The sequence below is a fragment of the Sceloporus undulatus genome, chromosome 3, assembly GCF_019175285.1.
Source record: "Sceloporus undulatus isolate JIND9_A2432 ecotype Alabama chromosome 3, SceUnd_v1.1, whole genome shotgun sequence".
In the NCBI taxonomy this organism is placed as follows: domain Eukaryota; kingdom Metazoa; phylum Chordata; class Lepidosauria; order Squamata; family Phrynosomatidae; genus Sceloporus; species Sceloporus undulatus.
In genome coordinates this window covers 101,729,233-101,752,385 of record NC_056524.1, presented here as the reverse complement: position 1 = coordinate 101,752,385, position 23,153 = coordinate 101,729,233, and the positions used below count along the sequence as shown (strand labels likewise).

General features: G+C 39.0%; 1 protein-coding gene across 1 annotated transcript; it reads right to left on the bottom strand.

The window, feature by feature from the left end:
- Positions 1–1,411: 1,411 nt before the first annotated feature.
- LOC121924701 (acetylserotonin O-methyltransferase-like) lies at positions 1,412–21,722 on the bottom strand. Its single transcript, XM_042456039.1, has 8 exons — positions 21,588–21,722; positions 17,874–18,048; positions 14,859–14,988; positions 12,993–13,061; positions 7,356–7,474; positions 6,180–6,320; positions 4,442–4,562; positions 1,412–1,468 (listed from the first exon to the last, which is right to left on the bottom strand). The coding sequence occupies exons 1-8, from the start codon at positions 21,657–21,659 to the stop codon at positions 1,447–1,449; spliced, it is 849 nt and encodes a 282-aa protein (XP_042311973.1). The 5' UTR covers positions 21,660–21,722; the 3' UTR covers positions 1,412–1,446.
- Between the last annotated feature and the right edge of the window lie 1,431 nt (positions 21,723–23,153).

Sequence of the window (23,153 nt, the reverse complement as noted above, 5' to 3'; positions counted from 1 at the left end):
TTAAAATGAAACAGACATTGAATTCACTCAATCTGCAGGATGCCAACGAACATACTGCTTTGAAATCGGCATTCCAATTATATTATATTCCTTTTTTTCCAGGATGTGTTTTTCTATTATTAAAATTATTCAAAGCTCCACATTGGTCTATTGACCAGACCCTACATGAGATGTATTATAATGATCAGACACAAGCTCTGTACCAAAACTTTTATTATTCATTGTGGTTAGCCATTATGCAGATGTTGATGATAGTTGGCCCCTCAAACCAGGAAGAAGGGAAAGGGCTTGAACCTGTATTCACTGGAAAACATTATGTATAAAATGTGCCCTATCAGTATTGGCTACAGCGCGATGAGAACTTGGTATGGATTAGCTCCGGTGTAACTAAGTCTGAGGCAATTGCCCCGAAATTAGATTCTTCCCCTTCCTCATGTTGCATGCTGTATTGTAACTTTCTTCAGACAGAAATTTTAAGCATAGTAGTAAATTAAAATTTCAGTGAGGTTTTTAGAAATACAGTTTAGGCAGTCTAATAAAAGGGACAGGCTCTGTTACCAAATAATTGCAAACACAGATGTGAATGATTTTCCACATTTCAGTCCCTGAATGCTAGAAATGTCACTTTAGGAAGATAGATTTCTTTGGGGGGCACAATCACTTCAAAGGCTTCCACATTCCTTGCAGTAGAGAGGCATTGACTAGTGGTGTTATATATGAGTAAACCTCAGTGTGGCTTCCCAGCTTCAAACCAGTATCACAGTGGTTCTTAGGGTAAATAGTTTGTGATATGTGCATGCTGAACCCAGAGGGTCTCTGGCACAACAAGAACCCATTATACCGAAGGATAACTGATCCTGTGGATACCTTCCCCTTTATGCGTTGAATGCCCTTGTTTAGCTGGGTACTTTCGCTTCCTATCCATCATACTTTTCATCCAGTTCACACTGTTTCCATATGAAAGTATTTTCTTTTATTGTTTATTTCAGTAACTTCCCCATTGAAAATTCAAGAGATATGAATTTTGGACTCAAAGTTGTTTTCACTAAGAAGTAAAAAACAAAACAAAACTCCAGACTCTTATCAGTTTCCATAAAATTGTCTCTACCTTCAGTAAAACCGTGGAGCATTAGAAACTATTAGGGTTTATGACAGAACCACACACACACTTACATTACATTGTTTGTGGGAGTGAGTAGAATAATTTTTTATTACTGAATTTTCCTTAGAGATAAAACACGAATGAAACAGAAGTTTATTTTGCTTCCCAAAATGACCCATAAAGGCTTCCTTTCTTTATTGTATCTTCTCAAAGCCAGCTGCACTGAGAGCACCTGTGTGTCAGGAGGTGGTCCTTAATTTACCATCTGCAAGGAGCAGCAACATTAAGGACTGGAAGTGTGCTTTCTGTTGGGACCAGCTTTTGTCGTCATTAAGAAAACCGCTTCAGCTATCAACACTCCACCACCTGTTGTCAAATAAATGTTACTGATTAGGAAAGAAAATATAGTTACTCATTTCAACAGCTTATTCAAGAGTCCATCGATTCTACCAACCAATTATCAGTGTGCTCACAGTGACAGGGAATGCTTTTGTGCCAGGGATAAGCGACTGCTTTTCTTTCTAGTGTTTTTGTGGGTTTTTCGGGCTATGTGGCCATGTTCTAGAAGAGTTTTCTTCCTGACCATTTCGCCAGCATCTGTGGCTGGGCATCTTCAGCTGTTCTTTCTGTGGCCTAAAACAGGATCTTTTTAATGTAGGCAAGCACTTTTTCTTTCAAAACAGCAAGATATATGACAACTCGCAGATCCTCCAGGGCTTGGACTGGATGGCCTTGTGGTCTCTTCAAATGCTACGATTTTATGATTTCAATGATCTCTGACTTTTCTGATCACATCCCTTTGGGGTGAGGAGGGGAGAGGATGGAAACTGCTCCATTGTTTAAAGACTATAAGATAATTTTAACAATAATTTGTGCAAAAATGACACATGTGCCTCTGACCAATCATTACATGTGCACCTCACAACAGTGAACTTCTTCATCGTAGGCAAACAGAATCTAAACAGGGCTGAGAGCTCTTGTACCTACTGCTTCATTAATTCTGAATGGATTTAGGAATACACAGGACTGTAAGTAAAGTGTTATTAAAAACTTATTTAAAAATATGCTGGTCTTATAGAATTTGGTGTTTAAATCAAAAAATGACCTCAGATTTACTCCATCCTGTACAGTTTTTTCACAACTTGCTTTGACATTTCTTGTTGTAAATATATAACTGAATAAAATGATCCTGCAAATAATGATCTTGCAAAGAATTTTAAAAGGTTAAAGTCTTCTGAAAGGCTTTAAAAAACCTTGATGCTATGAAATCAAAAATCAGTACAAGAGCACTAAAAGAAAAGCTAGGAACATCAATGTGCACACTTAATCTTCAGCCCCATTGGACACTACAAAGTAATCTGGTTCGTTTCCCTGTCATTCAGACTTGCACCAATTGTTCTTGGTGCAGTTTGCGAGGGGTGGGGACACAACCAAAAAGCCCATTTTAACTAGTGCATGTTAGACCCGTTCCATAGTGGGGGTTTTAAAGAAACTGCAATGTCCGCATCTCCGATAGTGTGAGTACGCTATCAGATGAGAACTTCAGACTGGATTTAAATGCCACAGAGAGATTTTCTGTCTTAAAATGTAGTGGGAATGGTGATTGATTCACAGATGCATATCTCGCGTGCAAACAATGTACGTGTGACTGCCCCTAAGAGCCTTATCATAGAGACAGATAAACTTGCATTTGCATCAGGATAATAGCACCTTTGGTCTGTTATTCTTCCATGGGGACCATTTTAAAAGGACTTCTCTTATTAACACAATGGTTCCCAAACTGCTATTCCAGGCCCTATTCCCACTGGGCAAAAAAAGCGGCTTATTTCACGACGAGTTCTGACTCAAATTCTGACGCTAAATCTGCACCCATCGTTCCCATTAAAAACGGGTGCAAACAGACCAGGTTTTTACCCCTGTTTCGTTCCCAATGGTATTTTCCCTGTGGTAATTTGAAGCGGGTTATTTTGTTCCCTGTTCCCATTGCCCTTCTGGAACCTCTTTTTTAAGAAGCAGCTGTCATCAAGCGCTTAAGTGCGTAACGTCACAGCCAATCAGCCGCTTAGGCACTTTTCCCTCCGGGAAAGGAAGAATAGTCCATCTGGGAAGAGAGAAGGAGCCTCTATTCACCCTAAACCTCTTTGCATCTGCAGGTCTTCTTTGTCTCCCCATAATTCCTCTGGGAAAGAAGAGAAGAGGAGCCTCTATTTGCCCCAAATCCCTTTGCATCCGAGGTCTCTTCTGTGTCTTCCCACAGTTCCTCTGGGAAAGAGAGAAAGGAGCCTCCATTCCCTAAATCCTTTGCCTCCCCCTTCTCCCTGGGCTGTCTTGGGGGGGGTAATCAAGCAGGCATGTAATGCAAAGCCATCTACTGCTCATGCACTCAGGGCTCGGCAGAGGCAAAAAAAGGGGAAAAAAGAAAAAGAATAGTTTAAAATGGTGTTCAATGGCTTTCCTCACACATCGGTCCTATGAATATGGAGTGGGGGAGGTTTACCAGGGGGGTGTATGTGTTTACTGCTGTTTGGAGCTAATGTAGCATGATCGCCTTCCCCTGCTTCCCAATCCACTGGGGGAAAGACTAGCGGAATGGGAGAAAATGGCACCGGCAATGCAGAAGGAGAAACAAGCGGATGCACCCCCAGGCCAGCCCCTTGAGCACTGCTCCTCCCATCCCCAAGTTCCCAATCAGACACCCTTTCGTTCCCATCCGTATACCTTGATCAGAACTCGGGAGGCACAGGAAAACTGGCTTAAAAACCGCTGATTTTTAAAACCGGTTTATCGACCAATAATTCGGGTTTTTCAGGATAAAATCGATTCAGATTCGAATTCCAATGGGAACAATATTGGAGCAATGCAGATCGAATGCATGCTCAAATGGAACAATGCACCCAGGATTCACGTCCTGATCCTGTATAAGCCAGGGAATGGGGCCCCAGATGTTTTGGACTTCAGTTTCCAGAATTCCTTACTGTCGACACGGTGACTGTTGCTTCTAGGAGTTGAACTCCAAACATCTGGAGGACCAAACTTTGGAAACACAGTTTTAACAGAAAAAATATGTTACTTGACTGCCTTTTCTCAACTTTTGGTTAGGATCACCATATGTCAGAAACAATCTGAAGGAAGATATCAATAACGTGCTAAGATTAGGGTTTGGACTTGGGGACAGAGGATGCTGTCCCATGTATGTAAACCACGTAAGTGCCCCAGGAAACCGTAGAACTGTGTAAATATGCATTAAATTATAAATACAGAGTATACATTAGACTACACACTTGCTCATAAAACATGCTAACTGCACATTTGGTCATTCCTTGTCTCTGGTATGCATACCTGGTTTGCAGGCTTTGTGAAGTTTTGTAAACAACTGCACACACTTTTCTCATCCCAGAAGTACAGGACTCTAGCCAGAAGGTACAAGTCAGCTTCAGAACTGGATCCTTAAAAAAATTCCCTAACAATACAATTTGTAGAGATGATAGCTAATTAAATTGATTTAAAAAAAAATAGTTGGGATGGGCAAAATCAGCTCTCCAGATGCTGTTAGACTGTATTCCCATCATGACTCACCACTGAGTGTGCTGGATAGAGCTAATGGGAGCTGAAGTTAAAGAACTTGTGAGGGCTGTATGATTCCGTCCCTGATTTAAATATCCCTACTACCTGCTGGTCCTTTTCAGTCATTCTTGTCTTCAAGGTTACCAAGTGAAATAAGGGACAGACCCCCTGTTCTTATTTTACCTGGTAACCTTGTTGTGTCATACTTGTTAAACAAGTATTACTAAAAACAATGAAATCAAAGAGACAGGCAACTCATGATGATGCCTGACTGCTCATTCCTTAGACATTGTGCGACAAATGGATATAAAGCACAACATGGATAAGGACAGCTGAAGCTGCCATTCATGTTTTTCCATCCAAACTTCTTCCCCTCTCTTGCAACCTTCACTAACCAACCCCTTTTTTCCCTGGTGAGAACTAATTCTGGTCATGGGACATTCATGGAGAAAAACGTCATGACATTTTAGATGAAGAAACAAGGGGTTAGCAGACACCTTGTTGCAGAACATGCTTAAAATTAAATAAGCACACTCCTGCTTGTCTTCCAGTTAACCCTAAATCTACAAGATCACATTGGCCCTAGATGGAAGTGCCTATCCAGACAATCTTTAAATTGTGAATTTTAAATTATGAATTTTAAATATGGATTGTTGTAATATGTGGTTGTCTTGTTTGTTCTTTTACACTCGTGTGTGTTTTAACTGAGGTGTTTTTGTTAATCTGTTGTTGTTCCCCCACCTCAATCCATGGGGAAATACAGGTAAGAAATTAATAACAACAACAACATTATGCGATGAAAGAGTTATTGCTTCGTAGTGGGCAATAGTAATAGAGTTTGATAGTTAGAGTGACTTACAATGAGCTCCCGCTCTCTGTCTACCTATCCTGACTCCTTCTGTGATGTAAACTGATACTCTTAGGGATGTTTCCACACCTCTTCTCATCCCAGACATCTTTCAGATCTTCCCTAGAGATCTAGAAAGATTAAAATAGTTCCCTGAGTAACTTTCCTATCTTAGAAGGGAGGTCCTATAATAATAATAAAAATGGTTTGTTCTCTAAGCCAGCGGTTCCCAACCTGTGCTCCCTTAGGATTCTACATGCATTTCCCAGGTGCTCCAAGTTTAGATATCTCTTTACTTTAGATTCCCTTACAATCTACCCTTCTTTCTCCCTCCCTCACCCCTGTAACACTCCTCTTAAACACCACTGAGCTGTAAGTCATAGGGAAGGTCTCTACGGGGCTTTGCCATAGAAATTTATTCTAAAAAGGACTCCGTGAGTCAGGTTGGGAACCTCTCCTCTAAGCCACTGGTGTCTTTCCTCCTTAGTCATAATCTCTGACCACTGCACTAATTATAATGCAAAAGAAATAAAACTGCATGCAAGAAATGAAGGTGAAACATTGGATAGTTAAGCATAGACAAAATAGTGTTGTATGAATCAATGATTCATTGGTTTAGTATATGGTAGTTTTCTACTTAGGATCTCAGAACAAGTGATATCTTACCTTCCTGGAAAGTAATGCGGTGTTCCTTTGAGGCCACAAAATGCTTATTTGCTCTTTCCACTACTTGAGGTAGGTCAAAAATAGTCACAGTAGAATTTGGATACAATGAAGTACACTCTTTGGCTAAGACACCACTACCTCCTAAATAAAAGAAACAAAATACAGGCATGAATTATGTGAAATAATGTGCATACTGTGCATCTCAACCTTCTTTTAAAATATTGACGTGTTAAAATATGAGGTTAATACCTTATGTTTTCCACTTTTGTTTTCCAGATAGTTATGATAACTATCCAATAATTTAATAGATAGAATATTTAAAAAGCATTTGTCAGGTTTATATGACTAAGCATTTGATAAGAGATTGGATCACATATTATTAGAGGATAAGTTAGCAAGGCTATGTGAGGAAAGCATCTTACAGTCACCACTTACCACAGTTCCCTCCTCATCCTGATGGGATTTTGTAAGTTCTTTGGCATCATTTTCTTTTGCTTCGCCCCAAATTTTACCCTCGACTTACAGACAGGTCTATGAAAATCTATAAATTTGGCCCCAAAATTTGCCTTTAACTTATATATACAGTATGCCTGTGGTTTCAGGAATCCATTTGGGACAGTGTGAGGATTATCTTGGTAATGTAAGCCACTAATATAAGCATGCATGTGTGCAGGCATGGTGGTAGGCAGTCTGAAGGAGGCCCCCTCCTGGACCTCTCCTCTTCTGTCCTGCTTGAGTACTTATTTGGATTATCACTTTTACTCTTTCTTTCTCTGACCCATTCCATCTCTGCTCAATATGCTTCCTTCCATAATACATTATCCTCACATGCCAACCTCTTGATGACATCATCTCTGATTAATTAACGTCCCCTTTGCCCATTTCTTAGTAACCATTGGCCATCCAGAAGTAGCGACTGCCTAATCTCCTCAAGAAAATGGACATCAAATCTAGGATTTCCATGGAGTTAGGAAGAGCTTCTGTTTTTTAGAACAATGAATCAGTTAATCACTCTAACTGAAAGGACACTTGACACATTTAGCCAATCCTTCTTTTACAATCACAAAATCACAGGGTGAATAAAACCAAGAGAATTCATCCAGGCAGACACTGAAATTGTATTAATATATGTTTTCAAACTGCCAGTAAAGAAAGCTGAAGATTTGTGGCACTTACCTCCCAGATCATAAATGGTTGGGAAATGAGAAAGATCAAATGCAGACACCACTTCTCTACCAAACAGACTCCAAGTATTACCCAAGGCACTGAAGTATTTTTCTATCTTTTCCTCTGAGCTAGTAATGCAAAATTACATTGTTCAATAAATGAATGAGATGTTTCCAAAGAGCACTGAACTTCTATCTAGTCCTATAAAGCATGCATAGGTTTCTAGAACCACAACATTTCATTGCAGAGTTCAAATCTGATATGTGAATTTAGTTCTACAACTATTCAGAACAATAGAATGTTTTTTAAGAAAATATTCTTCACTAAAAAAATCTTTTAATCGTGGTTGTTTAAGGGATTCTAGTTTGAGACATTATAGGAAAAAAGAGACATTCATGATTGGCCAATTTATCTTGACTAATAAAAATTAATAAACACCAGTTAGAGAAAATGTAGAGCACAGTTTGCATGAAACCCTCAGGGCCCATGAATACCTTTTCTTTCTTTTTTTCTTTTAAATAATCTTTCATAAAAATTGCCTAAAATGTTCATTAGTTTGGGGGGTGGGGGTGATTTGCCACTTTTGTCTTGACCAATTCAGGTGCAAAAAAGAATCTTTTCAACAAGACAGAATCAACTTCCAGATCATCCACTGTTGAAAAAAGGTCTTGTGGACCTAAAATAGCCGACAGATGTGTAAAAATATTGGAAGGGGTATTTGAAACTCAAAAAATAAATACATTTGGGGTAGACAACCTCCAAAGTTTCCTGAGGGCCCACACAGCCCTTTAACTCCTGACAGTTGTTCACCCTAAAGAGAAAAATTTGCAGAGAAACATCATAATATATTTTGTAAGAATCAAGACAAAGGAATTAGCCCCAAAGAAAAGCTATGAAAAAAGACTTGTAGTTGTTAAAAAAAGAACTGATGATATTTAAGGACATCCCATCTCGAATTTTGAGGGAAAGAGCAGACTATAGATTTTTGACAGCATCTCTAAAAAGACACAAAATTGCTTATACATGGGGAATTCCAGAAGGAATATCCTTTATTTTCAAGAAGAAAAGGATAAGAATCAACTGAGTGATTAAAGCAAAAGTATTTTGGAAAATACACAGAAAAAATTTGGAGTCAACAGAAGAAGAAACAAATTATGACATGTTGAATCAACATAACAAAATCTTTCCTCAGCAGAAGAGGAGCTTGATTAAGAGAAAAAAATTGAGCTACTATGAAGACAGTGAAGAAGAAGGAGTCGAAGCAAAAATACTTTAAATACTAAATTAAGAGGTTTATGTCTAACAAAAGATAAGAGTCAACAAGGCACATACCTAAGATGAATTTAAAAATCCTTTCATGGAATGTTAAGGGCCTTAACACTCCACAAAAGTGAAATGAAGTATTTCATTATTTGAAGAAATAAAGGGGCATCTTTTGATAGGGTAAACAGAACTATAAAATGTTGAGATTTTAAAGAAGATAGGTATTGGGGGAAATTTTCAAAATTAGATTAGAGCAATTTATGTAGAACAGGAAACATATTTAATAGTAAATGTTGGAAAAACTCTGGCTTTAAAAATACAATGAGGCACCAGACAGGGTTGCCCACTATCCCCATTACTATTTATTATACCAGTAACCGTGGTGGTGCAAGTGGTTAAATGCCTATACTGCAGCCACTCACTGAAAACAATAAGGTTGGAAATTCAATACTAGCCAGGGCTCAAGCTTGACTTAGGCATGCATCTTTCCAAGGTCACTAAAATGAGTACTCAGCTTGTTGGGGGCAATTAGCTTACAGTTGTCAACCGCTTAGAGAATGCTTAGTTCAATATAAAGTGGTATATAAATGAAGCTGCTATTGTTATTATCATGGTGTTGGAAACACTGATTTAAAAAGTAAATATAAACAAAAATATTCAGGATGTTAAAAATAAAGGCACAGAAATTAAAATATAAGCATTTGCAGGTGACTTAAAAATATTTCTAGAAAATCCACTAACAAGCATAGATACATTAAAAGAAGAATAAAGAGACTTGAAGAAATATCTGGATTAAAAATAAATGAAGGGAAAACAAATATATTAATCAAAAACATGACAAAAATTAAGGAAACAGAAATAATTTAAAAATATGGTTATCTTATAAGTAAAAAAGTAAGATGTTTGGGACTAGACATAACAACAAATAACACAGAACTGTACAAAAATAACAAAAATCTACAGAGCCAAATTAGGAAACATTTAGAAAATTGGGAAAAAATTAAATTATCTTTATTAGGCAGAATAGCTTGTATTAAAATGAATATTCTACCAAAATTACTCTTTTTATACCAAACAATCCCAAATATTGAAAAAGTAAAACCAAATCAAACATGGCAAAGAGAACTATCCAGATGCTTATGGATTGGTAAGAAAACGAGAGTTAGATTAAAAATAATACAAGATGTGAAAGAAAGCGGTGGTCTATCAGTGCCTGACTTAAAAATATATTATCCCACTAATTGTTTAACGTGGATCACCTAACAAAACTATTGAAATATACAAAATTCAAAACATAAAAGAAAACTATTACAAAGTGTTATACCATTGGTACTTGTCACCAGACAAATTAGTTAAAATATATGGTTTAAATAATAAGTGTTGGAAATGTGCTAATGAAAAAGGGACTTCCTTCCATGTACGGAAGGAAAAAAGTGAAAAAATACTGTTTTGAAATTCATAAAACAATATGCAACATATTCAACATTGCTTTAGTATTTAAATATTTTAGACTCTGAAACTAAAAATCGATATAGCAGAGTGTTATTTTATTTAATTGTTGCAGCTAGGATGACACTGGCATATCATTAGATTGAAGAAGCCATTCCAGAAACCAAAGAGTGGATTTCAAAAATTTATGATCTGGCAGAGATAGACAAACTTACAAGTTTGAAGAAGGAAATTTAGAAAAATTTGAAAAAGACTGGAACTGTGATAATATTTTTACACCAGAAAAGACAATTAACAATAGAAAGTTTCACAGAATGATGAACTTAGAAAACAGAATAATTGTATATTGAAATAATGTTGAAGAACGTTAAAGAAACTTGGAGAAAAAAGTTACTTAAAAATCTAGTAAATGATAGGTAGCAAACATATTAAAATGAAAATATAAGAATTGCAAATGAAATAATAAAAAATAATCAAATTTGTAGAATAGGAAGGATACAGTATGTCATATAAATGTAGAGAAGGATGATTGTTGTAGTGAGATTGATCAATATATATGTAGGTAGAGAAGGTAGAGAGGGTAAATATAACCTTCAGATCCAACACCCAGTGGAAAAGGGAATGGAGATAGAAATTAGTAATGTGAAAGAAGGTAAGAGTAAGTGGGGAAGAAAGTAGTAAGGTAGAAGAACTGGACAAAGAGAGGCAAAAAGAGGGTGAGAAAGAAAGGGGGTTAGTAGATAGATAGGTAGAAATGAACAGAAAGAAGAATCAGAAGCACTTAGAAAGGTTAGGAAAGTGAGAAGAGTTAAAGAAGGAAAGGAAAGGAAACTAAGGGGCTGTACATATGGGCAGCTCAATGCCGACCCTTTGTGACCTGGAGGGAGGCCATGCCAACCTCATGCCCCCTCCCGGAAGGGGCATCATAAATGCCATAGCATGGCGTCATGACACCCCTTACACACAGCACCGTTTGATTTTAGAATTAATATTGAGTTGAAGGAATAGATCAGGAGTAGAATGGAAATTGTAAGTGTAGAGTGGTTTATTTGTTTAATGTTTTATAAATCAAATGGTTATGTGTTTAATAAAAAAAAATCAACATTTGCTGAAATTCTCTCATCTACACAGCCATTAAATGAACATGATCCCTGTCCTGATTTTATCTGGCAACATTAAAATCGTTACATTATTTCAAGACTGCCTTATATTTATATTTATATTTATTAGTTGAGTGGAACCTAGTATCAATGTGAAGAAACTCTTGGAAGATTTTTGCATTCTGTTTGCCCTTGTTTAGATAGATAAGGATTTCCTGCATGCAAATTTTCCTCTCTCCCTCTTCATTCAAATTAACCATGTGACTTAGATCACTCCTCCTTTGGGACTAACAGATATTCTCTCAAAGATTTTCAACTGAATTGTTGTGTTTCCATCTTCCTCCTCTCTCAACTTTCTTTGGAAAGATGGTGAGATAAAGATTTATTTTTACATGAAGTATTCACTAGCTAGATTAGGATATAGCTTGTATGTAAATATAGATAAAAGCCATTAGTAAACTTTTGTTTTAAACTACAAGCAGCTGTAATTGTGTTATTTCTGAGTCAGTCTCCATTCTTAGGAAAGCAAAGACTCAGTACAGACCGTCAGAAAACGGCGGTCTGCAGGTGCCTATTTTACCTCCGGAGGGAAGCAGCAGCTGCCAAACCACATGGCTTCCCTCTGGAGTAAAAAGAACCCGGAAAAAAGAGTTCTTTTTGCACCGCCAGGCGGACGTCAGGAGTACTCCATTGGTGCACTCACGACGTAAGCAGTGTGCAGTGATGTGTGGATGCCATGCATTACTTACATCAAAATGGCAGCGCCCATTTGGCCAGGATGCCGCCATTATTGCGCTGCCATACCATGCTAAGGTTAGGGACCATTCGGTTGGTGCGCGGTTCCTAACCCTAAAATCGGTGCCAGCATGGCGCATTTGGCTTGTCTGTTCCGGGCCATAGTTAAACAAGAGCACATTTCTGCTACTCTGCTAATTTAAAGCTAGACTCTAAGAGGCTTGGCTTTGACATTTTTGATATTTAAATATTTTTGTTTCCTTACAAAAGGCTGAGGTTTTAGAAAAATTAAATTACCTTACAGAAACAACTGTAATAAACTATTACTATCGGTTGGAATCCTGCTAGGAGCAACCACTGTAGTTATGTAACTACTCAGTGAATCCCAGCCAAACCCTCAAAAACCTCACTGCAATTGACAGAAGTCCATCCGCCCGTTGCTCTGGATAGGAAGCAATACAGGAATAAGGAATGCCAAACAGTTATGAATGCTCCCCAACAGGATTCTAGTAAGTATTATTAGAGCAAGGGGTGGGAATGATTCAGTGTTTATCATAGGTGCAAACTGTCTACTCTAGCTTAGGTTCACACGTTTGACATTCAAGCATACTTTTCTTTGTGGCCAGTACTGGCATTTTATGACAAATCCTCTCTGGTTTTATAAAATCTTATAAAAATTGCCTTAATACTATTAAAGAAAAACTACAAAGTGTAAAATAGAAAAGCCAAAGGAAATACTGTACTGTATATGGAAAGGCAAAACATATATTTTATACAATTGCAAATTGTTTTGTTGTGTGCCTTCAAGTTGTTTCTGATGAATGGCGACTCTTAGGTGAACATATCACATGATTTTCTTGGCAAGTGTCTTCTTCAGACAGGGTTTGCCATTGTCAGCCTCAAAGGCTGAGAGAGTGTGACTTGCCCAAGGTCACCCAACAGGATTCTAAGCCTGCTCTCGAGACTCATAGTTCATCATTCAAACCAATCATCCATGTTCTCCCAGTTGCACGTACAATTCTCAATTAAGCTAGATAAGACCCATCCATTTTTACCCACTCTTTCCAAACTAGGATGAGGGAAAAAATATTACTTTTACCTGTACATAGCCTGAAAAAAATCTTTTGTTGAAGGACCATGTATTGATTCCAGCTGGTTTTTTCCTTCCCTAAAACAGAATATTTGTTTTCTTTTAATGAAAATTAAGAAAATCAAGTACCAGATTCAATTCAAGCCATGAAGGGGAAAAAAAGTAGTACCTGATTCAAGGCCATACTATATAATAGAAAAAAAAGAACAATGCATTTTGTTTGTTTTTTTCATTTCACCAAACAGAAAAAGTAACCATGCTCTAAAACCAATTTTACACTAACAGAATGAAAATCCCCACTAGCAAGTTGTAATAGTACACAAGCAAGTAGCTGTGGAATCTGTTATGGAATAACCAGTTGTGGAAATCAAGAAGAGAAGAAATTTTATTTATTTATTTATTTATTTTACTTATATCCCACTTTTCTCCAGGAGTGGAACTCAAGATAAAATTGGTTAAAAACTTACCAATACAATTTTTAAAATAATTAAAATTATTTCATTTAAATAGTATAAAACCACATTGAAAAAAATACATAAGTTAAAAACATAAATAACCACAGTTCACACTTCAATAAGAAGCCTCCCTGAGAGTGAATACAGTGCACCTTTGGCTTACGTGGAGATTTGTTCCGGACACACACACACACCCCGTGTAAGCCAAATACCGCGCATGCTCAAGCCCCAATCAAGTGAATGGGGCTCATGCATGCGGCGTGCGCCATGGGCACACACCCTATTCATCTGAATAGGATGCACCACCCCATGTGCTCCTGCACGGCTTTGCACATATGCTCAAAGCTGCGTATAACACGGCCGCAATGTACATATTAAAAGGCCACTTGGACAGAAATGGTTGGACTGGATGGCCCTTGTGGTTCCTTCCAACTCTATGATTCTATGATTCTATGCAGGTGAAAAGAAAACAGGGAAGGAGCCAGCCTAGCTTCTCACAGAAGGGAGTTTCAGAGGGTGGGAGCATCAACCGAGAAGGTTCTCTTTTATGTCTTCACCAAGTAATCCTGTGATGGGGGCAGAACTGAGAGAAAGCTTTCCCCTAATGATCTTAACACTCTGGGAGATATGTATGGAAAAACATATTTGTTACAACTACAGTTAAAGTAAGGATTTTTCTCTTCTCTCTAGAAAAGAGGGAATGCCCACAATAAGAAATCACCCCTGTCTAAATTACTTCTGGAATATGAAGTGGAGCAGTCTAAGGGCATTACCCTGTAAACCCTGTTCTCACAGCAATTATGTCAATTTTTAAAAAATGGGAACAGACTGGTTCCAGAGCAGCCACTATCGCAGGTCTTCATTACTGCACTACTGGGGCTGTTGCTGCCATTGCTCTCTCTTTCTGACTCCTCTTTACCCCGCCTCTTGCCTCCCTGCCCTATTCCCTATCCAGCATGACTTTTGTCTTTTAATTTTAATTTATTTTTATGTTAACTTTTTTATTTTAGCCTTTTCAAGCAATTCTGGAACTCTGCTACTGCGAGTTAAAGTTTTGTTTGTTTGTTTGTTTTAAAAGAAAAGAAATAGAAAAATATAAATAAAAGTAACCAGGCTATATAGGAATAGCAAGGGGAAGGGGGTACAGGGGATGAGACACTGACCCTGCATGACTGCCAGTAACACAACTGCCCCAGAAGCAACATTTGGCACCAGGGGACTAGAGTGATTTGGAGGTCATTGATGGGTTACCCTCTCAGTGAAAAGGGGTGCCTTGATCGCACTTGTGGGACATAGCAGTTATGACTCAGAGGTGTCATTGTCTAATAGGTATCTCAGTTTAAAAGACATATGTTGTAATCTCCCAAATCCTATGGCATAGGTTTGTATAGTACAGTACTTCACAATCGTACCTACTCACCTCACAGCATCTGTCAAATACTGAAAGCTTGAATAGCCTATTTCAGAAAATAACTTCAAGTAATTGTATTGAGACTTTGGGCTTGATTTAGCAAGGAAGAGATTGGCAAATTTTGTGTTTCCAAAATAATCTTAAAATAAAGAGAAAAAAGACTGCACTTTAAAATCCTGAAAGATATAAGATAGTATATTGTTGAGTAAATGGCATCTATCATGATTAGCAGTCACTGATAACAAGAGATCAAAAAAGTAATTTTGCATTTATGTTGAATTTATACTTTAAAAAACTAAAGAAAAAAAACCCTTCATTAAAACTATTTTTAAAAACAATATATTGTTCTTTACTTCTGGACAAAAAATAGCGTGTGCTAAAATTGTCAATTGCTCCCAGTTTAGAAAGCTGTTCCTTTTTGTGCCAGCAAAAAGGAGGCTTTTCCGCCACCGCCGCAGCTTTTTGCTGCTCCTGAAGCATGCAGCTTCTAAACACCATGCCTCCAGAGAGCCGAAAAGCTGCCACTGTGTAACTGGCTGAGCAGCTTCCTGGCAGCTTGGGAGCAGACATTGTCTACACAACACACCCCCAAGCTGACAGGAAGCCTCTGCAAAGAGGCCGTCTGTTTCGCCCCCTTAGTCTATCCACCCATAATGTGGTCTTCTTCTTTTCCTACTGCCTTCTCCCTTCCCAAGCATTATTGTCTTTTCTACTGAGTCGTGTTTTTTCATAATATGTCCAAAATTCACCAGTCTCAGTTTTGTTATCTTGGCACCTAGGAAATGTTCGGGCTTTATTTCTCTAGGACTTATTTGTCATTTTATCACTCCACACTATCCACACAACTCTTCACCAGAAAATAAGAATTTTCTTCTTATCAGCTTTCTTCACTGTCCAGTTTTCACAACCATACATAGAAACGGGAAACGTAATCACATGGACAATTCTAACTTTAGTATTCAATGATATATTATTCCACTTCAGGATCTTGTTTAGTTCCTTCATAGCTGCTCTTCTGAGGCCTAGTCTTCTTCTGATTTGTTGACTGCAGTCTCCATTCTAAATAATTGGACCAAGGTATGGAAAATCTAGAACTATTTCAAGGTCTTCATCATCTACTTTATGTAAATCATCTGTGGTCATTATTTTTGTTTTCTTGATGTCCAACTGTAAATGTGCCTTTGCCCTGTCTTCTGGCATCATTCTAAGTCCTTGCTGTTCTCTACTTGTGGTATGGTGTCCTCCACAAATCTTAAATTGTTAATGTTCCTTATGAAGTGATCTCTGATTATATGAATCCTGTTACTGAACTCCTCTTTCTCCTTTGCCACTTTGGCTTTCTCTTGCATATTATCTCTCTCTGTCTCTCTGTCTCTCTCTCTCTCTCACTTATTTTTTTTGTCTTGCCTCTTTCAAAATCTTCACCCATGTTGTCAACAAATGTGTTGTTCATCTTGGAGGTCCCGTTTCCACATTCTTTCTTTCCCCTTTTGTCCTATGTCTCTCTATATAGATCTCTTTCTCCATATGTCCCATGTTTTTCTCTATTTCATGGCTAGTCACTCTGTCCAGACTCCTCTCATTTCTTCTTATTTGTTTATCAAACACACTTATGCACTGGTCCCAATATAGTGGGATCCTTGGGGAATCCCACTGTTGCCATTTCTCCATGCCAAGAACTAGTCATTTTTTTAAAAGTTTTCTTAGGCGCGTTCCAGACCACCGAGTAACAGTGGTCTGCCGCCGCCGCCGGTTGCAGCGTCCGGGAACCGCAGCTGCGAAGTGGCGCAGTTCCTGAATGCTGCCAAGAAGGAGCATGAAAATCACGCTCCTTCTTGCAGCCCAGAAGAGACGCCGCAAGGCACTTCTGCCACGTGCTGTGCGGACGCAGAGCATCCGTTACGTCAAAATGGCGGCGGCCATGTGGAACAGCTGCCATTTGTTACGGACTCTGTCTGTAACAGGGTAAGGGGCGTCTAGAAGAGACACCCCTTTTTCAAACTGGGACATCCTGAGGACGTCCGAAATGGCAGTCTGTAACCCGCCTTAGAAATCTTTATTAAAAGGAGGAGAATATGGTATGTGTCTCCCATAAACCAAAAAAAAAACCCTTGTCCACCTCCTTGCTTTTTGAATGCACTTTTACTCAGATATGCCCCACTCATTTTAATAGCAATTACTGTCTAGCCGGTGTCTTCAGCATTTTACTATCACTTCCCCGCCTTTTGTTCTTAATGAAATATGAATTCTTACCATTATATCTCTGTAGCTATTAAAACATCTGGTTCCATGCATAAATTGCATTAAATTTAGGACAAGTGAGCATCTTGGAAATTGGATGTTGCTTGAAATAGATTTGGTTTCTATTCTTTTAAAATAGATTAGCTTATGAAAACCAGCATGATGAATTTGCTTATAAAGGCATTGGTGGAAATCAAAATTGAGGAAAGGATAGGGGATCAGATGAGCTCTGCCTCCAGAACATACATTGAAGTTTGACTCTAAGGTGTATGTGAAATGCAAAGGTACTAAACAGCAGGGCAAAACTAGAGAGATCAAAGGAGCGATTAAGTAAATTGCTCAGATAATTGATAATCTGGATATACTTTTATACCCATGATGGCTAAATATTTTCAGTGACTGCGGTGGCTTAGTAGTTAAGACACCAGTTTTGATGCTTGGAAGATTGGCAGTTTGATGCCTAAGTGCTGCACGATGGAGCAGACTCCTGTCACTAGTCCTAGCTTCTGCCAACCTAGCAGTTTGAAAGCATGCATATACAAGTAGATAAATAGGTACCACTTCGGTGGGAAGGTAACAGCATTCGGTACAGTCATGCTGGCCATATGTCCACCAAAGCAGTCCTCAGACAACACTGTCTCTTTAACTTAGAAACAGAGATGAGCACCACCCCTACAGTCGGTTATGACTAGACATTCATGTCAAGGGACTACTTTTACCTTTACCTGCTACTTAAGACAGAATTTTTAATACTCAGGTAATTTCCACCTTCTAATCTGTTACCTTTGTCACCTTTTCTCTCCATTCTTAAGAGTTTCAAACCCACACAGGTCTCCAGCAGTCTCTCCATTCCAATAGGGCTGGTATTTAGGCGTTCAGCAATCATTGTGGATGTTTGGGATTCTCCTGATTCTAACAGAAGATCAAACACTCCCAACTCAGAGGCAGTAAGCAGAACCTCAGGAGAAGTGGAAAGAACATGGAAAAAGAATAGAGTTCAAAAATAATTTATAGTTATGAAGTTTATTATGTATTTATTCATTACATTTCTGTTGAAATCCTCTTCAGTACTTTGGTTGTCTTAAAAATTAAATGTAAACAAAATTTAATCTGTAAAATACCAAAGCTTTAAAAGGGCTTGGTGGGTAGGGTTCCCAGTTTTAGTAAATCACCTCCAGGCAGGAGACACAGGTCCAAAGTCCAAACACACTGCAGAAATGATCTAGTCTGAGATCGTTTTAACTGCCCCGGCCCAATGCTAGGGAATCCTGGGAATTGTAGATTGTTGTGGCACCAGAGCTCTCTGGCAGAGAAGGCTAAACATCTTACAAAACTACAATTCCCAGAATTCCCTAGCACTGAGCTAAGGCAGATTAAGCTGTATCAAACTGGATTATTTCTGCAGTGTGTTTTGGCACAAGGTTTTAAACTGTCCAGTTTTGATAGGCTCAGTTCCAAGTAAGAGGAAAGGGAAGCATATAGATCTCAGCTCACCTACCAGAACTGCAGCTTGCTACAGTTTACAAAGGATTAATTTATTTGCTGCTACAACTTGAAAAGACTCTGTTGAAAAGAGTTATGCAGTAGGCTTGGGTGGAGGTGGACCATTGCTAAAATCTGTGGGCTGTAACAATGTCTGTCCTAGTTCTATAAGATTTCACCCAATAAATGGAGAATTGTGTATTTGTTTCGTCAGGTTTCCATGGACAAAACTCTGTAGAAAGACATGTTCCAAACAGCCAGAAGCATTTGTTGTATCCATTCATAACAAGAAACTAATTTTGAATTGCCCTTGGTATCCACGGGAGATCCATTCCAGACCCATCTGTGGATACCAAAACCCACAGATGCTCAGGTTCAATGGCAGTGTGTGCACATAGCCATGCTGCCATTAGGGACAGCCCCCATTGTCCCCAGTGGTGGTGGGTGCATGTAGGGACAAGAGGACTCGCGCCTAATGGTGGTGTGGCCACGCGCACATTGGGGACAATGGGGCTTGTCCCTAATGTCGGTACGGCCACGTGCATGCATCGCCACTGAGTACAATGCGGTCTTGCCATCCACGGATGGTTGAATCCATAGATGGCAAGTCCATGGATACTGTGGGCCAACTATATTAAGACAGCCATGCTCAAATTGTTGCAAAGACAAGGCAACATTATAAGCACCTTTATAATGTCTTTACTGTGAAGTCAGTTAAAAGAAACAGTCTAACAAAACAATCGGGTCAGGAGCACAGTACTTCCTGACAGGTACTTCAGATTTGTCTTACTCTTCACTATATTTTCTCCAGGTTGTGAGGACATTTCAGAAAAGAGGTCCCTAATCTTTTGGAGCTCATGGTGTCAGACAGTTATTGTTGTTTCATTAAAGTGAGTACACCCATAAAATGTCTACCATTCATGTATTTGTTTCTTCAAGTTCCCATGGAAAAACAAAACAAAACAGAGGGGAAAAAAGGCAGGGAATAAAGACTGAGGGCATGTACACATTGCCTCTAAGGGGCATCCTGCAGCCATGGCCGGCTCTAGGTATTTTGCCACCCTAGGTGAGAAATATAATAAAATAATAATAAAATTTTATTTATGTTTCCCCGCCTCTCCCAATGGATCGAATCGGGGTTACAGGCTACTAAAAACAAGTACATACAATAGTCTTATAAAATACGAAGAAGATATTACAACAATAACATCAATCCATCAAACATCCAAGGGCAAGGCAAAATATCGCTGTCAAACAGGCATATTTTGGCACCTCCTGTCATCCCTCATAATTATTTTTACCCCTTGATTTCTGCTGTTTCATTTGTTAAACTAAACATGACATAAAACTTAGGTTCCAATCTCTTGTTATAGTATTGTGAATTAATCAATTAGACTTTTACAGGTTGAAGACCCTTTTATTGCTGTGACATTAAAGCAACTGGTAGCTTGCTTTTACATCACTTGCTGTAATGAGTTTTCACTTTAATATTGTTTAATTACACAAAAATTATACAAATAAAGCTGCCATGCTGCCCTAAATTTTCCCGCCCTAGGCAGCTGCCTAGTTCATCTATATGGATAAGCCAGCCCTGCCTGCAGCCCCCCCCCCCCTTTTAGCAGCTGATCGGGGCTGCGGGCAGGGCCGGCTCCATGCTCCTTTGGCGCTGTGTCATGTAGATGCAGTGACAGAGGAACGCTGTGATGCCACCGGTCATATGGTGTGGCACAAGGTTGGCATGCCAGCCTGGAGGCAGAGTCGAGGCATGTTACATGTGGATGCCATGCCCCGACTCTGCCCCCAGGCTGGCCTTAATGGCCAGTCTGTACATTCCCTCAGAGAGGAAAGAGTCACAAGCCATTTCAGTGCTTCTTTCACACTAAAGCCTACCAACTTTCATGCTCCTTAGCCTCTGTTGCCCCATAGTCCTGCTACAACCTATCTGCTGCTTTGCTTCAGTCCTGTTGCCTCTATTCCAACAAGAATTGGATTCCAGTTTAGAAATACCAGATTAGATGCGAGTCTCTATGGAAATTATTATTCCCTTAAATCCCTCTAGGACTGACGTGGGCTCCAAGAGACGAAAACAGGTATTATATGTCTGGCTATAGGGAACCTGTATTTACGTGAGCAGCCCTTCTACAAGCCAGACTTCTCCCATGGCTTTTTTAAAAAAAGTTACAGGAGAAGTCCAGCTTGCAGATGGACTGCCCAGGTGGATATGGGCTGTCTACACCTGGACATGAGTAAATGTGATAATAACCATTTCCATCGTTTAGATCCCGTGTCTCTCCCAGCAGGATTCTCCTATGGTGAATAGCTGCAGCACATCCTCATTTTCTTAATGAAGGAGTGCACAGCCTTTTGGGTTATCTGGGTTGCTTATAATGCTGGATTGGAAGTTTGTGCTTCACCTGCACAAAGGCACATCCCAGCCACCCTCTTTTCTTGCAGGAGGAGAATAGTCTTCTTCAGCTATCCTGATGCAGATTGCTCGTTTCCACAGAGCCAGCTATCGGAAAAAAGCAATCTGTATAAAAGCAGCAATGGTAGCAGATTAGGGTATCCTTTGGGCCTACATGGGGGAAGTGACACATATGGCCCTGCAAAGCAGGTTATACATCCCTGGATTAAGGTATAAACACCTTGGCAACCCCTCTGATCCCAATTCATTATTCCAAACATAGAACTATAAGGTAGGCACATTCTGGGGGGAAAAACACAATATTGTATGGATATTCTGCTGGTTTTAGCTACCCAGATATATACTAATAACACAGACGTATTTGACACCACATAACCATTACCAAAGTAAAGTACTGAAATTTGTTGAAGGTTTAATATCTTCATAGATACTATCCATTAATTCCACCCTGTCCCACCCCCATTGATGTGATATATCCATGCTGGTGCTGTTTATATCTAAACATGCCAATATAGCCAGGAAATACATACATTTTCTGAAGCTTTGAAAGCTTTGGTAAGTTATATTTGAATTTGTTTTTAGAATCTTACTTTTGAGATAAAAAATCCATGTTGATATTGAAGTAAGATTTTAATCATTTCACTCTCTTCTGTAGAATCCATCCTTCACTGCTCTCTAAGATACACTGGAATCCTCCTCAGCTGAATCTGGTTGTTGTTGTTTTGTTTTTTTGCTGCAGCCAGAATGCTCTCATCATTGCCATGCTTTTATAGTCTTGCTGGCAAAACTCTGTTACAAAGCACAGGTGCCTTTAAGAAATTCTTAACTCTTTGGTGCCTAACAAAAAAAAAGGCTCACAAAGGCTTGAACAGCAAGTTTCTTCTTGTCTGACTGCCATCTCTTTTTCTTACACTAGTTGCCTGGAGGGCAGAGGGAGAGGGGCCAATGTTCTGCTATCTAACTCTTGACAGTTTCAATTCTTATCTTCTCCTCAACAAGACTATTTTTCTTCTTTCGAACTTCATGCTATTAAACTTTGCCTACCACTTCAGCTTTGGGTTGCAGTTATCTATCATTCACCTGGTTCACCTTGTCAGATTTTGAGAACTGGCTGACTTTCTTTTTAGCGGATGAAGTCCCCTACTTGATTATGAGAGACTTCAATATCTATACAGATGACATTAATAATCCTACAACTATACATCTCTGCTCTGTGTTGTCTCCTTTTGGTCTCAAACTCTGTTCTAATGCACCTACTCATTCTTCTGGTCATTGCCTTGATATTGCTCTTATGAAAAAATGTGTAATCTCTGACGTCATGGCTGGGGATTTCCTGTTGACTGATCATCATTTCATCTTTTTTGTCCTCAACCATAATCCACCTCCTCGTCAAATTGTTCAAGGCTGCTATTGCAACCTTCATTCTATTGACTTTTGGTGAAGCTCTGGGTTCTTCTTTATCTTCCTTAAACCATGGATACTCTGTGGATCCAGTGATCTCCTTACTCAATTCTAGCTTATCGGCAACCCTCAATAGTTTTGCAATCTCTTCTAATGAGCCACAGCGGAGGCTCACTCCCAGCATTGGTTTCTTCTCTCTTGTTCTTGTCCTGCCAAATGGTTGTGGGAAAAGACCGGGGAATGGGTTGTTTTTATTCATTATAAATTTTTTAATTTTTATTTTTCCCATGCTATCTCCTTGGCAAAACAGAATTATTATAAATCTGTGATTGAAGCTAACAAGTGGCAGCCACAGTGTCTTTTCTCCACATTAAATTCTCTACTAAAACCTTCTTCTCTGTTGGTTCTGCACTCATTTTCACCCACTGATTTTGCTGACTATTTTACTCCCTGCATTCTTCTTTTCCTCAAACAACTCAGTCACCTATAACTGGAACATTTTCTGCTTTTTCTTCAGTTTCATTGGGTGAATTATCTAAGCTCTTGAATTCTTCTAAAGCAACAGCCTGCCCTCTCGATTAGTTTCCTTCTCGTCTTTTGATTTCTGTTGCCACCTCTATTTTACCTTCTCTTCTTTATACACCAATTTTTCTGTCTCTAATGGCTCTTTCCCTTCTGCCTTCAAGTAGACTTTAGTTTCACCAATCTTGAAAAAGCCTACTCTTGAACCATCTTCTCTCTCAAGCTATAGGCCT